The 16,044-nt window shown below is 33.9% G+C and overlaps 1 protein-coding gene and 1 long non-coding RNA gene across 2 annotated transcripts; one reads left to right on the forward strand and one right to left on the reverse strand.

Moving 5' to 3' along the window:
- The first annotated feature begins 6 nt into the window (after positions 1-6).
- LOC116144014 lies at positions 7-2,531 on the forward strand. Its single transcript, XR_004130201.1, has 5 exons — positions 7-481; positions 1,019-1,174; positions 1,293-1,384; positions 1,556-1,640; positions 2,300-2,531. It is a non-coding gene; the product is annotated as an uncharacterized LOC116144014 (long non-coding RNA).
- Positions 2,532-7,749: 5,218 nt separating this feature from the next.
- Positions 7,750-10,950, reverse strand: LOC116144000 (putative disease resistance RPP13-like protein 1). Its single transcript, XM_031429448.1, has one exon. It carries the CDS (start codon positions 10,948-10,950, stop codon positions 7,750-7,752), a length of 3,201 nt encoding a protein of 1,066 aa, XP_031285308.1.
- Positions 10,951-16,044: the final 5,094 nt, after the last annotated feature.

Raw genomic sequence — 16,044 nt, forward strand, 5'->3', positions numbered from 1 at the left:
AAAAAAAAAAAAAAAAGCCATAGAGAGAAGACCAGTCCCCTGTTTTTATAGTTCTAATTTTAGACAGAACGTGATAAACAAAATGATAATTATGTTAGAATAGGCAGTATTTTGAAAACACTAGATGAAGTTACAGAGATGGGGCATATGCTTAAATTCACACACTTAATCGGACTATTATGATTAGATGTTACATGCAGCATTACTTTGGCTCCAAAGGAAAGGGAAATGTCTAGCTGCATGCAATCTTATTTCGAGTTTAAAGAATGCAGCATTTCTTTGTGATCTACAAATATTATGTTTCTAATCCCACATCTTTCAGTTAACATGGGAAATTGTGGAATATAAATAAGGTGAACAAGTAATGCAGATCATGCCACAAGAGACACGTGTGGATCAAATTCATTAACCCAGCCCAGGAAAATCCTCGGGCCTTCTCTGCAGAGATGCAGCGTTGTACAAAGGAAATTCTCTCACTTGTGTGAGTGGTTGAGATGTGTGGAGCCGTTGAATTTCATTCATGATTACTTGGCCGATAATACATTACCATCTTGTGGCACATTTTTTTTATTTTAAGTTTGATTTAAATTTAAAGGTTTTAATTTCACAAAGATTTATCTTGGTAATTATATGCTACCCTCTATAATTTTCACAACAGCATGAATTTTTCAATCGCACCAGAATTTGATGAAAAGAAATCAACTGTTACCTGTTGATTCATATGCTTAAGTTCACACAATGAATCAGACTATTATACCTAGACATTAGATGCAGCATTACTTTGTTTATTGTGAAACCATGTGCATTGCATCACTCTTCAACAACTTTGATACATGCTTAATTTAATTAAACAACCTTAGCTAACAAATAGTTAGGGTGAAACCAAGAATTTGTTGTGGTGAGGGTTGGAATTTTTATATGGATGAATATTGATAGTACAAAAATATTATTCATTGAGAAAAACTAATAGAAATTGTGGTTGTTCTATCATTTATAATTATAGTTTTTCTTTGTTTAGGTATTTATCAGTGAAGCTGCAGCATCAGGCTGCTGATCATAAATGGTACAAGACTTCCTCTGGACGAAATGTTGCCAAGGAATGACGCTCTGGGAGGCTAGATTTTTGTTTGCAACAACGAAATAATGCAAGAAGATCTTTGCCGCCAACTCTTTGGTAAAATTTCAAGCCCAATTCTAAAAATTAGTGTAAAATAAAAAAGTGAAGAAAAAAAACATTTTCTCATTTTTTATAGCTTTTAATTTTGATAACAGTTTTTGAATTATGATTGTAGGACTTCCACAGGATTCTATAAGGGCAATAACTCCTGGATTGCCTCTTTTTCTCTATAGCTATACTGCTCACTAGCTTAACGAAGTTTTTCAGGTTTGTTTAGTAATGTATAATTAGATTTTAATCACAATTAATGTATAGAAAAAAATAAAAAAGAATTAAGTTTCTAGTTTAATTCAAATAGCTAAGAACTTGATAATACTTTTCTTGAATATTAAAAATTTATTTCAAATTTCTATTTTTCTTTTTTATTTATAAATTAAGGCTGTAAGTTTTGGAGGGTCAAACATTGAGCCATCTGCATGGGAAGATAAAAAGTGCAGAGGAGAATCAAAGATTTCCAGCCCAGGTAATATTAATTTTTTAATTATTATTACTCTAAGTTAGAACTGGAAATTGAAGGAGAATAATTAATAATGATTATGTATATATAGACTTCTTTTATTTTAATTCTTAGGATTAATTTTGTTTACTTGTAATTGATTCACAAAGTGTTGTTTTATTCCTAATATTGATTTTAAAAAAAGAAAAAAAAATCTAGATATGCAGAGTGACTTTGATAATAAATCGATAATGTTACCAAATCGATGTTGTTAATTGGGATAGTATTCGACTGGCATCTAAAAAAACTTTGCTGTATTTTAAAGAGAAATGCGAAAAACACTTTGTTCTCTTTTGTATATGTGTTAAAAAGAGAGTGAGAAGTGAAAAAGAGACGATACTTAGCATTTCACATATTTTGAATGTCAATCTAATGTTTACTATTTTTCGGATGGAGTCAAACTTACAATTTAGTTGTCAATAAATGATTCTAATTTTAAAATATTTTGGATATAATGCCATGCGTATGTACGCTTTTAATTATTGGTCTTATGATATTATCAAATTGATATAAGCGATTTCTCGGTATGGCATAATAGAAATTTACTATTGTGATTTTTATTATTATTATTATTATTATTTTTTGGAATATATAGTTGATTAATGTTTCAATTGGATATATTGCAGGCACTCATGTTATTGGACTTGTTCAAAGAGGAGGAAATGTAAAGGAAGAAAAGACGATTATATACTTGAGTTAACATTAGCTATAAAAATGTCAAAGTACTAGGAACATAAAATTACTTTAACTTAGAAGATTATATGGAACTTGAAGATCATGTATACTACTACAAATTAAATAAAAATTCATGTAGAAAATTACTACAAAATATTATTGTTTGGAAATTGTGATACAGTAGTTAGAAATTTATGCCCAACCAAAAAGAAAAAAAAAAAAAAAAAAAAAAAAAAAAAAAAAAGCAGGAAAATGAACATCAATTTTTTTTTTTTTTTATTGTTATTAATTAATGTATTTTAGAGGATTATATATGTTTCCTGTAATGTAGGAATTTGAAATCTCTTAACTCTTAAGTTTATAAAAAATAATATTCATTTTGCTTTTAAGTTTAAAAAATTGGTTAATTTATTATTAACCCATTTTAAATGTATGTTTAGAAAGCTAATTCGCAAATAAGGAGGTGTATTTGATATTATGACGAAAAGGGTGGCCCCAAAAATTGGTTCCTTTCGAGCCTTTATTTTCTTGTGTAAACTTCACCGTATGGGATCTCTGGTATAATAACAAATTCATCCCTTAGGTTTGGCAAACTTTTGTGGCTCCAATGAAATGTGAAAGTGACACTACAAGCCCTGTCTATCTTTGTTAGTTATGTAAGATGATTAATGTTGTGAACAGAACAGAGAATTAATGACCTGTTATAATTTGTAACGCATATTGCAATGACTTCGACATATCTTACATGAAGGAATACTTTGTTTAGAAACTAGAACTCTGATAGGGTTGGTAAGATATGCAAAATAAGGATGCAGAAAGACAATCACACAACACCAAATTAACGTGGTTCGGCAAAACCTTGCCTACATCCACGGATGTGAGTCAAATGACTAAAATAGAGAATGATAGTATGAGTCTAATACACTCACGTTATACCCAATCCAAACCTGAAACCCGTGTACACCCTTCTCTTATATCTCTTTCAACACTGCCACTTTATGCACACAAATCCCAAAAGCTGAAATTTTCTTCTGTAATCTACAACTCCTATTATTTAAGAAGTCCTCACAACACTCACTCTTTACCCATACATTTTCTTAACATCACCACCCACAAGCCTATATATAATCAAAGAAGAAGAGGAGATGAACATATTAATTTTATTTGGACAAAAGAAACCATCTCAAATCCGGTGCTTACATTGCTGTCTAAGCCACTGCAAGTTTTCAGGCTTCTTATTCCTCTTATCCATGCAACAAGTTCACAGTGCCATGGCGAATGAGTAGATTTTATATCATATAAGGGACAACAGGCTTCCCTTGTCTTTCTTGCACTGAGCTGTGAATTATCAAGGGATAGACATCAAAATTTGGGTTGCAATTAGGCAAAGCAACAACAAAAAAGCAAATTTGAGAATATTTTTAATAAGTTCATTGGTAAGTACTTGAGATTATCTTATCCAGCAAGCCTTCTTTGAAAAAGGTTCAAGAAGAGAACTTCTCTTGATGATCTCCATAAGCTCAAGAGATGCAATATTGGAGATTTTTGCACTCTTTGATCCTACAGAATGGTAATTAGCTTTTCATCGTTACAAAGACCTCAAAATGTATAAGAATTCCTGATATGAGTAGGAAATGTCATACCAGCATCGAAAGTGAGATCTCAAGAGTACCGTGAATCATTTTCTGATCAACACTGCTTTAGTCACTCCATTCATAGGATACACCTTGAACATTAACAAATACAAATTATGTGGAAATGCTCTCCCAATAAAAAAAGGCAATGATCTGGGGAAAATATAAGAATAAGTCTACATAAGTGGAGAAAGAATACCTCAAGTGCTTGCAATAGATAGAGGTCCATCACCTTGGGTTTGCTCTCACTCCTTAATTAAATGAATCAGACAATAGACTAACAAAGTGGCATAACCCATGAAAAGTGAGAATAGCAAGTGATGGAGGAAATATAAGGCTATCTCGTTTGTCAATAACAAATTGAAAAAAAACAATAAATAATGAAGAATAAGACAATTTTAACCTTTTACATGGATTTGGCCTCTTCTTGAAAAACATAATTTATTGGCTTCCAGCCTTCTAATCAATGCAGAGAGTTACTTTATATACAGAGCACACCAACAGAGCAATAATACAATGTTAAATTGCTATCGAAAGTTGTCAGATCAAAATTGTAAAATCATAGCACGAGAGTTATTTCATACATTACACATATGTCGATAGAAAAATCCACTGTCATCGTCCTCTTCTCTACCAGATGAACTACCGTAAGGGCTAGGTCAGTCTTGTGCCAATGAGGGCAGCTTGATCCTGTGAATCAAAGATGATCTAGGATACATTAACTAAGAGTTTAAATATAAAAGGTATGTCAAAAATGTTTACATACAGCTAGATAAGGACAATTTATGGCATTGCAATCGCAGTTGATTTCATTTCACCTCAACAAAGAATCTCAAGTCTGGCAACCAATATTGGGAAAGAACTTTGGCAGATATTATCTATATAATCAATAATTGAAAACATTGAATTTGTGTTGAAGACTTTCTTTGGTTACCTTTCACCCACAAAGAGTTGAAGAAATTGATGACTTCAAAAAAATGGTATATAAAACTTCAAATTTCAAGTATTCTTGTATCAAAATGTCCTACTCCACTCTTGGATTGAAAAAGCAGAATATATTCAACCCTATTTTATGATTGTAATATGGAAAACAATTCACATGTTTGAAATCGACAAACCTGAAATTGGAATGAGACTCGGATTCTGCTCTTAAATTTTACTCCTGAGTGGTATAGAGCTTAACTCTATTGAAACACAAAAGATGAGGAAAATAATTCAAATTATATCTTAATACAAACTCAAATACCAAAATAAATCACAATTTAAATTTCTTTAGTTACCTTTCTCCCGCGAGAGTATCAGATTGAAGAATGTACTCCAGATTTGAGATTTCAGCTATCCACTTGGTTCATCCTAAAAAATATATGATTAAATCTAGTGAACCAAACAAAATTAAGACAGAAAAGTTATAAATAAGACAAGTGACAGACAAATTGCAGTACAAGGTGTTAGAAAACAAGGCAATTAAAGTTAAACGAAAAACAATTTTAGGAAACTTTGAAGTTAAGGAGGAGGATAAAGAAAATAGTGAAAGAAAATGACCAACCTGGATTGAAGTGAGATGATTCTTTGATTCTTGATACTCTTCCTCCTTTGAATTGAAGATTAATTTCCATCTATGCAATTAGGGATGTGAGCAATCTTTGAGTAGTATTTTCCTCTACCCCTTTTCCACCGTCTTTTTAACAATGGACAATGCTTAATACTTAAAGATAGAGTGAGGGTGGCAGGCTTTGCAATGATTTCAGCTTTGGGCATTCCTTAACGGACAAAGACTTAAGAGAGGTGAGGCTTCCCAGATCTGGAACGGATTTGAGCTTTGGGCATTCATCAATGAACAATGCTTCAAGAGAGCTGAGGTTCCTAAGTCTGGAATGGATTCGAGGTTTGGGCATTGTGAAATGAACAAAGATTCAAGAGAGGTGGGCTTCCCAAGTACGGAATGGCTTTTAGCTCTCGAAAATTGTTGATTCCTAGAGAGGAGACGCTTTGAAGACCCAAAGTAGATAGAGAAGATAGAGAGGATGGCATTACCGTGCTATCTTGAGAATTTGGCTATGAATCTTCACGTTTAGTAATAAAGAGGCCTCTAAGAAAGGTCAAGTTGTGCAATCCCCCTTCTATTTGTGACTTATAGATTATGTTGGTTGGAACACCTTCTTCTGCAAACAAGATTGGACAATTCATTACATGTAATGTTTGTAGAGATTTTGGAAATTTGAAGGATATTTCCATATTTCGACATTCAAATATCATAATACTCCAAAGACATGTAAGATTGCTTAGGTCTGAAGGTACATATTTAAGGTTGTCACAACACAAAAATTTAATATCTTTGAGACATGCGCTATTTTCAAAAGTCCCTATTATTGACTCTAGCTTTGAACAATGGTTAATATGGAGGCGTTCAAGTGCCTTAGGAAAACCCCACTGTGTAGATGATAGAGTTGTGAGCTCTAGGCATGTCTGAATGCTAAGTTCTTTGAGTGTGTCAGGCAAACAATCATTTGATGATATGCACTTGAGAGATAGACAACAACTAATCTTCAAGCACTCCAAACGAGTATTACTCAAATCCTTAATTAAATGAATCAGACAACAGACTAACAAAGTGGCATAACCCATGAAAAGTGAGAATAGCAAGTGATGAAGGAAATATAAGGCTATCTCGTTCTGTATATAATAAATTGAAAAAACAAATAAATAATGAAGAAGAAGATGATTATTAACCTTTTTACATGGATTCTGGCCTCTTTTTGAAAAACAAAATTTTACTGGCTTCCAACCTTCCAATCAATGCAGAGAGTTATTTTAGGTACAGAGCACACCAACAGAGCAATAATACAACATTAAACTGCTATCAAAAGTTGTCAGATCAAAATTGTAAAATCATAGCGTGAGAGTTATTTCATACATTACACATATGTTGACAGAAGAATCCACTGTCATCGTCCTCTTCATCTATACCAGATGAACTACCATAAGGACTAGGTCAATCTTGTGCCGATGAGGGCAACTTGATCGTTTGAATCAAAGATGATCTAGGATTACCATTTACTAAGAGTTTAAATATAAAAAGTATGTCAAACATGCTTACATGCAGTTGGATAAGGAAAATTTTATGGCAATGCAGTCGCAGTCTGATTTCATTTCACCTTAACAAAGAATCTCAAGTTTGGCAACCATATATTGTGAAGGAACTTTGGCAAATATTATCTATATAAATCAATAATTGAAAATATTGGAATTTGTATTGAAGACTTTCTTTTGGTTACCTTTCACCCACAAGAGTTGAAGAAACTAATGACTTCAAAAAAATGGTGTAAGAACTTCAAATTTCAAGTATTCTTGTATCAAAATGTCATACTCCACTCCTGGATTGAAAACTGTAGAACAACGAAATGGAATATATTCAACACTATTTTATGATTATAATATGGAAAACAATTCACATGTTTGAAATCGACAAACCTGAAATTGGAATGAGATGATTCTCTAAGTAGTTCTTCATTTTGGGATCTAAAAAGACTCGGATTCTGCCTACAAATGTTACTCCTCTGAGTGGAAGAAGCTTAACTCATCTGAACTACAAAAAGATGAGGAGATTAATTCAAATTATATCTCTAATATCAGAACTCACATACCAAACTAAATCATAATTTAAATTTCTTTTAGTTACCTTTCACCCTGGGTTGAAGAAAAATTACCAAACTGGGTTGAAGTGAGATGATTCTGTGATTGGATGTTGTGAAATCAAATAACTACACTTATTCGCTGTCGTCTTCCATGTCTTTCATGTCTTCCTCCTTTGAATTGAAGATTACTTTTCGATCTATGCAAACTCTAGGGATGTTAGCAATCTTTGAGCAGTATTTTCCTCTACCCCTTTTCCACCGTCTTTTTAACAATGGACAATGGTAAATACTTAGATAAAGAAGTGAGGGTGGCAGGCTTTGCAATGATTTGAGCTTTGGGCATTTCGAAATTCTCAAACATCCAAGAGAGGTGAGGCTTGCTAGATCTGGAAAGGATTTGAGCTTTGGGCATTTCAAAATGGACAGAGATTTAAGAGAGGTGAGGCTTCCCAGATTTGGAGCGGACTTGAGCTTGGGGCATCTTTGAATACACAAATTTTTAAGAGAGGTGAGGCTTCCCAAGTCTGGAATGGATTCAAGGTTTTCACAATTCTCAATTTCCAAACAACCAAGAGAGATGAGGCAGCCCAAGTCTTGAATGTTTATTAGATTTGGAAAATTGTCGATAGTCAACGATTCAAGAGAGGTGAGGCTTCGAAGACCCAAACTAGATAGAGAAGTTAGAGAGGAGGTAGTTCCCGTGCCCTCTTGAGAATTCAGCTCTGAATCTTCACATCTAGTAATATGAAGTTCTCTAAGAGAGGTGAGTTTCTTCAAGGCCCCCTCTATTAGTGACTTATAGATTTTGGCACCTTCCCAAACAAAGAGTCCTGTTAGGCTGGTTGGAACGCCTTCTTCTGCAAACAATATTGGACTATCCTTTATAACTAATTCTTGAAGAGAGTTTGGAAATTTGAAAAATGTTTCCATCTTTGGACAACCCCATATGTAAATATTCTGAAGACATGTAAGATTGTGTAGGTCTGAAGGTACAAATTTAAGTTTATCACATTTCGAAAACCAAATGTCTTTCAGACACGTGCTATTTTCAATCTCTATTATTGACTCTAGCTTTGAACATGAGACAACAGAGAGATGTTCAAGTGAAAAACAATTTAATGATATGCACGTGAGAGATTGACATTCTCCAATGTGCAAGAACTCCAAATGGGTAGCACTCAAATCCTCCAAGCGTTCTAAGTGCTTACAATTTTCTATCTCAAGTTCTTTCAAAGATAAAGGTAGTATACCTCCTTCAAAGACTGTTAGAGAATCACAGTCTTTAATTACAAGCTTTTCTAGATTGTTTTGCTTCAGTCTTTCATGTAAAGATTTTAGAGCCTCCCAATTACTAATCGTCAAAGAACTCAGATTGGGAAGAAAATCGATCTCTGGAAACAAAACAAGACTTGTACAGTTTACAAAAGACAACTCTTTAAGGGATGTAAGGCTATGAATACCATGAAGTGGCTTACCAACACAACTCAAATTTTGCCACGAATTTGTGAGCTCTTCACAGCCAACAATCTTTGAAATTTTTTGAAATCCTTGCTTTATCCAATTTCCAAACTTTGGAGTACTTGAAGGAGCCATAGGATTTAAAGACCGGAATTCTGTAGATATAGTACTACGACACACCACTTCCTTGCAGTCATTAATTTCTATTTTGCATAGCGATGGAACACTTGAAATTGAAGCCTTCAACTCTGAACACTTTTGAATAAAAAGCCTTTCCAATGAAGGAAGACTATTAGGTAATTCTCCAGCAAGTTTTGGACATTCCACAATGGAAAGCTCTCGGAGAAGAGGGAATATTTCAACATCGTCATTTTCTATCTTAGTGTTCCAAAACCACCATTCTTGCAAATTTTCAAAACGAAGAACCTCTAATGACTTGAAAGGCATCTGGAAATCTATTTTAACTAGTCTCTTCATCCCTTCAATGGTGAGGTCTTTAAGTGAGCTCATCGTCCAGAGTGAAGGCAAACTTCCACAGTTGTAACAATTTTCTAATTTAAGGACGGTCATATTGGAGAGCGATGACAAATCTCCTAACCAAGATGGAAAACATGCACCACCATAGCACTTGATTACAAGTTCTTTCAAATTGCTATGAGGTTTTAGCATCTCAAGAACATGTCTTTCTACTTCCTCATTCGGTGAGCCATCAGATTGAGATCCCCATTCCAACAACAATACTTCTAAATCTTTCATATCTTTTAGTATGGGCTCTCTTATCTGGTTTTGATGACTAACGTTCTCTAATTTGGAAATGTGAAGCTCTCTTTGAAGAAATCTTAAATTCTTCAAATCATTCAAATTGAAATTTTTCCCTTTGACCACAATAAAATTTGACAATATTCGGAGGTTTATCAACTCTTTCATCCCAGACGGCATCCCTTTTAATGAGTTTGCACCTTTAATATCAAGATGACATAGATTGGTCAAATGTCTCAACTTGGAAGGTAATTTCAAAAGACGGGAACAATCTTTTAGTAGCAAAGTTTGCAAATTTAGTAATGAGCTTGTTGACTTGGGCAAACTTTTGATCATAGTGTTGGACAAATTGAGATACTTTAGATGTATCAAGCCTCCAATTGAATTTGGTAAACGTGTGATTTGGTATCTCTGTAGGGATAGCACTCTTAACTTCTTTGAATGCCGCAATAAATTAAAAATAATGGTAGCATCTATGTACCATTTGTCATACCAATTATCACTCATAAATACCGGAAAAAATGTTCTTAGACTTTTCAATTTTTGCAAGTCCTTGAACATACCTTTTCCATCATAATATTTAGAAATATAATAAAAATGACGAGTCCTTTCAAAATTTTTTGGTAGCATAGAATTGGCTTCCTCAAATCTAAAGCCGATTTCTCCAAAAACTGATTGTGCTAGATCATGAACAAGGTCATGCATTACATATTTAAAATTATTGCTACTTGATTTTTGGAAAAATGACCTTGAACATAGATGATGAAAATACTCACTAGCCAAATTCAGCTGCTTACTTGATTGTTGAATAATGCCTTCTCCCATCCACAAAAGCTCAAGTTCCTTCTCATCGAACTCATAATCTTTAGGAAAAATTGCAGAATAAGCAAAACATCTTTTAAGATGTAGAGGAAGATGGAGGTAGCTTAACCTTAACACGGGAAGGATGTCATTTCCGTTAGCTGAATCCCAGATTCTGCTGTTTAATATATTCTCCCATGCATCAACTTTCGGCTCACAGTGTAAAAGACCACCTAGAGTCTTTGCTGCTAGGGGCAATCCTCCACACTTTTTAACAACGCTTTCATGAAATTTTCCAAGAGCATTAATATCCATACTAGCCGAAGGTGCATGCTCCAAAAACAAATTCCAACATTCTTCCATCTGACAGACCCTTTAATTTATGAGTTTCAAAGGATCTCATCGTTAATGCAACATTTTCAATACGTGTAGTCACAATTATTTTACTTCCTCGTGCACTATCCTTGAATGGAGACTTGAATGTTTCCCACAAGCTATAATTCTCGTTCCACACATCATCTAAGACCAGCAGGAATTTTCTTCCACGTATTTCCTCTTTCAACCTATCTTGTACATCATTTAAACTATTTAGATTGCTGGATGAGGGACTTATTGACTCGAGAACTGACTTCGAGATTCTCATAACATCAAAATCGTCTGAGACAGAAACCCATGCCTTTTTCTCGAACTTGAGATGATCCAATTCCTTGTCATTGTACACCTCCCGAGCAAGTGTTGTTTTGCCGAGTCCTCCCATACCCACAATTGCTATCACACCAAAGCTGGTATCAATCGGTTTATCACTTGACACCATCTTAAGTATTTCTTTTTTGTCTTCACTTCTCCCATAAACAGCTGCATCAGTTGGCAGACTGGAAGTGGGTGGTCTTGGATCTGCTCCTTGCTGGGTAGATGCAGCAGTACTTGATGTGCCTCCAGAAGTCTCGTGCATCAATCCAAGTTCAACTCTTTCTTTATAAAGCTCTTCGAATCTGCCGCTGATATCTTTCATCTTGGATCGCATACTGACATTAAACTTTATAGCGCGAGGAGTGAAATTATTGAAACAAGAAGGCATATTAATGGATTTTTGCCATGAAACTTCATAGGCAGACTCTTCCAGTAAATCCTCTACATCATAAGCCAAGTCTTGGAGATCGTCGAGCCACAGTTTCACAGCGTCGTTCGTGTGTTGCTTCTCTTCTGCAGTGCGAAGAACCGCCTGAATTTTCTTCAACTTCTTTTCCCACTTCTTGAGCTTTGAACGAACCCCTTCTTAATTCATTTGCAAAATGTTTGAACAACTCAGGGGAAGAAAGTTTTTCAAACAACAAAGGAAGGGTTGCAGAGAGCAAAAGTTCAGCCATGGTTTTGGTAATCAAAAGAAAAGATGTGAACGATCTGAGTTTGAGAGCAAAGCAAATAGAAACAGGTTAATTTTAGTGTAAAGGATGCTGAAAATGAACTCTTAAGATACAAGAAAGTTACAGGCCTTTGTGGCTACAATACTTATTCAGGGTGGGAACCACTTGACCAAGACGTTTATGAAAATTCTAAGTCTATTTATTGAAAGTTACAGGCCATATTCTTTATTAAAATATTTCTATAGTCAATGAATTTATGTTACTTATGAATTTATTAAAATATTTTCTGTAATCAATAAAAATTACCATTCATGTCCAGTACCTCAGGCTGTATCAGGTAAAATCAATAAATAAATTTAGATTTTTTCGTTCTAACTTTTGTACTGATGATCAATCCAATTCATTGGGTATTAATATTTCAATTTAATTGTATGATTTTTCTTATTCAGCTGGGCATGCATCTCCTCTATTATGGTCTTTGATTTCTTAAGATCTTTGGGGCTTTCCAATGTTGAAAGTCCATATCATTCTTCGATATCTTCTCTATAAGCAAGTACCATGATTTAATGCATTTCAAGGCTTCTAAGTTCCATGTAATCTTACAATTTTATTCACCTAAATTTAGTTTAAGTTTCTAAATCGAGCATTAGATGATCTTATGGTGAAAATGGACCGACCCCGAGTAATAAACCCTAATTTAATGTTGATATAACTACCTTTCTTAATCATCATCTTGTTTTTGCCCAATTATATGAAGCTAATCTTGTACGTTTTTTTCCCTTTTTATATATTAATTATTTTTGCGAGACACATTTTTTTCAGAGAATTATTTCACCAATATGGTTAAAATGGTAGCTAGAAAATTAAATGGAAACTAATTGAAACATCCCAACTACTAACAAACAGAAACTTAAATGATTTTGTTTTCCTCGCACATGTGGTGGATGTGTCTTCATTTCTGAAATTGGTAGTTGGAAGAATTAATTTTTATGCAGCAATTAAATGAAAGTGGACCTTTTATGGCTTTCACGTAAACTTCCTAAATTTGTGCTAATCTTATTGAGTATTATCGAAACTTTTAAATGAATTATGTTTATTTATTTATTTGTGTATTTTTGCAGTATTTCTTGCCATTTGCAATAGAAGGCATCAATAATCTGATTGAGCAGGCGATTTTGGGGGCTGATAGACTAGGGGTTAAAGTCATTAGCCTTGCTGCATTGAATAAGGTCTGTAAATAATTAACTATTTCAGCTGGTTTTCTGAAAGGGAGAGCGACTTTTCAACCCCAAGGTTAGGCAAAACAACACTTTCCCACCCATTAAATTTCAAAACGACATTTTCCACCCTCCACAGCTTATGTTAGTGTTTTCTGCTAATATTTAACTGAAAAGACAAAAGTACCCTTACATATTTGACTTTATTATTTTTTATTATTCTTTTAATATCAATAAGTCAATTACCAAAATACCCACTCTTTAAAAATGAAATCACTAGCATGCCCTCAACTTTTATGAAAATTAAATTACCAATTTGTCCTTTTTTTATCCAAAATAATGTTTCAAATGTATGAAGTTACCGTTGGATTTTCAAAATATTAAAACTTGTAAAATTACCATTTTATCCTTATAGTTGCTGCAACCCTACATTGGCATTTATATTTAAATTTTGTCAATTTAAACCCAAATAAAACAAAGTACCAGCATTACTAACGAATTTATATAAAAAAAAATTTGTCAATTGAAACCCACTGAGAATAGGGAATTCAATACCAAGAAAGTAGGTTTCCACAAACTTTGTGCAAAGACAAAAAAATAGTACTGTAGAATTAAAAGAGAAGCAAAGTGTAAAACCAAGTAGCCACAAATTACAAAAATTTCATATATTTTCCCCTTCTATCTAGTTGTTTCCAAAAGTTGTCCTGAAAATAATTTATGTTGCCAAAACCATAAATTCCTAGAATACTTCAATCTCCTTGCCTTCATGATATCTCCATCTTTCTAACATTAGCTCTACACTTGAAATCATCGCTAGAATGATACCCTACACAAAAAAATATATCATTCTTTAATATTCTGTTAATTGAATAGAGAACATCAAAGTAACCAGCAGTCAAGGCAAAATTTGTGACTGATCCCATCAAAATAACCATAAATTCAATAAAAAACATCAAAGTAACCACAAAACAAGGCAAAATTTGCAATTGATCCAATCAAAATAACCACCGTTCTTTAATAGTAGGCCAAAAAATGTTGAAAGATAAAATATGACTGATCCTATCACCATCCCAAATTTGTAAATCGTTTAGAACTACAATAGACTAATTTATTGCCCAATAAATAAGGCTCGATAAATATTTTGTGGACCATCAAAGATGATTGTAATATTAAATACTCATAAAAACATTATCACAATTTTCTTAAACTATCATGATGTAACAACCATTGAATAAGTAATAGGAAAATTTTCTAAAAAATTGTTAATATAACATATTAAGATAGATGATAAACTAACTGACCCTGTACATGTATTTTTGCTGCATGGTTAACTGAAATCTCTTTCAAAAACAAAAGAATAAGTAGGTACTGAAAATAGAAAACTATATTTTTACTTGTGGATTTGAAACAAAACAGCCAATTGCTGCACACAAAATAACCCCTGCATTACTGTTTTGCTTGACCTGTTAACATGATTAAGAATAATGTTAGGGAAGCAAATAATGAATAGACATCAACACTAGTCTGGCCCTATCTATCAATGAATACCTATTGAACTTGGAAAATGTGATGAACTTGAACTCTTACTTGAAGAAGGCATTAAAGAAGATGCATTTCTCAAAGATGTTGCAAATCTAGCTCTTGAAGAAGGTGTAGTCATTGTTGGTACAAACATTCTCTACAAGATAATAAATGGCAAACAATATTAGTTACAAAATCAACCACATTAAAATTGATAAAATGATGAAATTAATAATACCTCTTGGGTTGTCTTGTTATCTTTGCAGGATCTCTTGTTGTGTCCCATGACTTTGCAAATACTACACCTTAGTGTAGAAACCTTCTTATTCTTTGGCTCTTCAGTTGGATCTCTCTTTCTTGCCTTTCGTGGTCTGCCAGACTTTACGTGCATGTATGGTGGCCATGTTTTTTCATCACTCACATCTGGCCAACTGGCCTTGTCTGGAACAGGATGGATCATATCAGCATATGTTTGCATGTACATTCCAATTCTCAACTTCTCATCCACATGCTCTTCAAAGTTGGTACTATTCAAAAACATCAAACAACAGAGCGCATGCACACACGGAACACCAGATATCTGCCACATCCCACAATCACACACTGGGTTCCCCAAAACTAGTGTATGTGTTCTACTTGGCATCACATTTTTGTTAATAACTTCAAACTCATCAGATCCAGGATACAAGACATAAACATTTCTAGCTGACTCCATTAACTTATTAATCTTTCTATGCACCACTGGTGGAAGAGCAGTTATCCACTAAGTAACAGCTTGGTACCTACACTGCAGCCTATTCATTACCCTCCTTCTGTATAGCTCCAATAGGATCAAAATGGGAAGTTCTCTACCCTCACCCAACCATGCATTAAAACATTCACTCATGTTATTGGTAATGTGGTCCGACTTAGCTATAGGGTCAAAGGCATGTCTTGACCATTGGTCAGGTTCATTCTCTAGTATCCATTTGTATGCGTCTTCATCGACCTCCCTTACCTTACCTATGGCCGCAAGAAAATCTACTCTGTTTGAAGCTCTACTCACTGCCCAAAATAAGTTTCTTAAGTGGACTCCGGGAAATTTTTTCTGAAATTAGCATAGACATGTCTAGCACAATACCTACTCTTTGCATGTGGCCAATGAATTTCTAATGCATTTAAAATACCTTTCTGTCTATCACTCATGAATGTGACATGATCTACATCCCCAATAAAATCATGCAATAAGCTTAGGAAAAATCCCCAAGAATCCTTATTCTCTACCTCACAAAAGCATATGGCCAAAGGAAAAATCCCACTATTAGCAT

The sequence above is a fragment of the Pistacia vera genome, unplaced genomic scaffold (assembly GCF_008641045.1).
Source record: "Pistacia vera cultivar Batoury unplaced genomic scaffold, PisVer_v2 Contig436, whole genome shotgun sequence".
In the NCBI taxonomy this organism is placed as follows: domain Eukaryota; kingdom Viridiplantae; phylum Streptophyta; class Magnoliopsida; order Sapindales; family Anacardiaceae; genus Pistacia; species Pistacia vera.

Coding starts and splice junctions, on each gene's coding strand:
- LOC116144000 (XM_031429448.1), bottom strand. CDS start 10,950: ATGGATATTAATGCTCTTGGAAAATTTCATGAAAGCGTTGTTAAAAAG.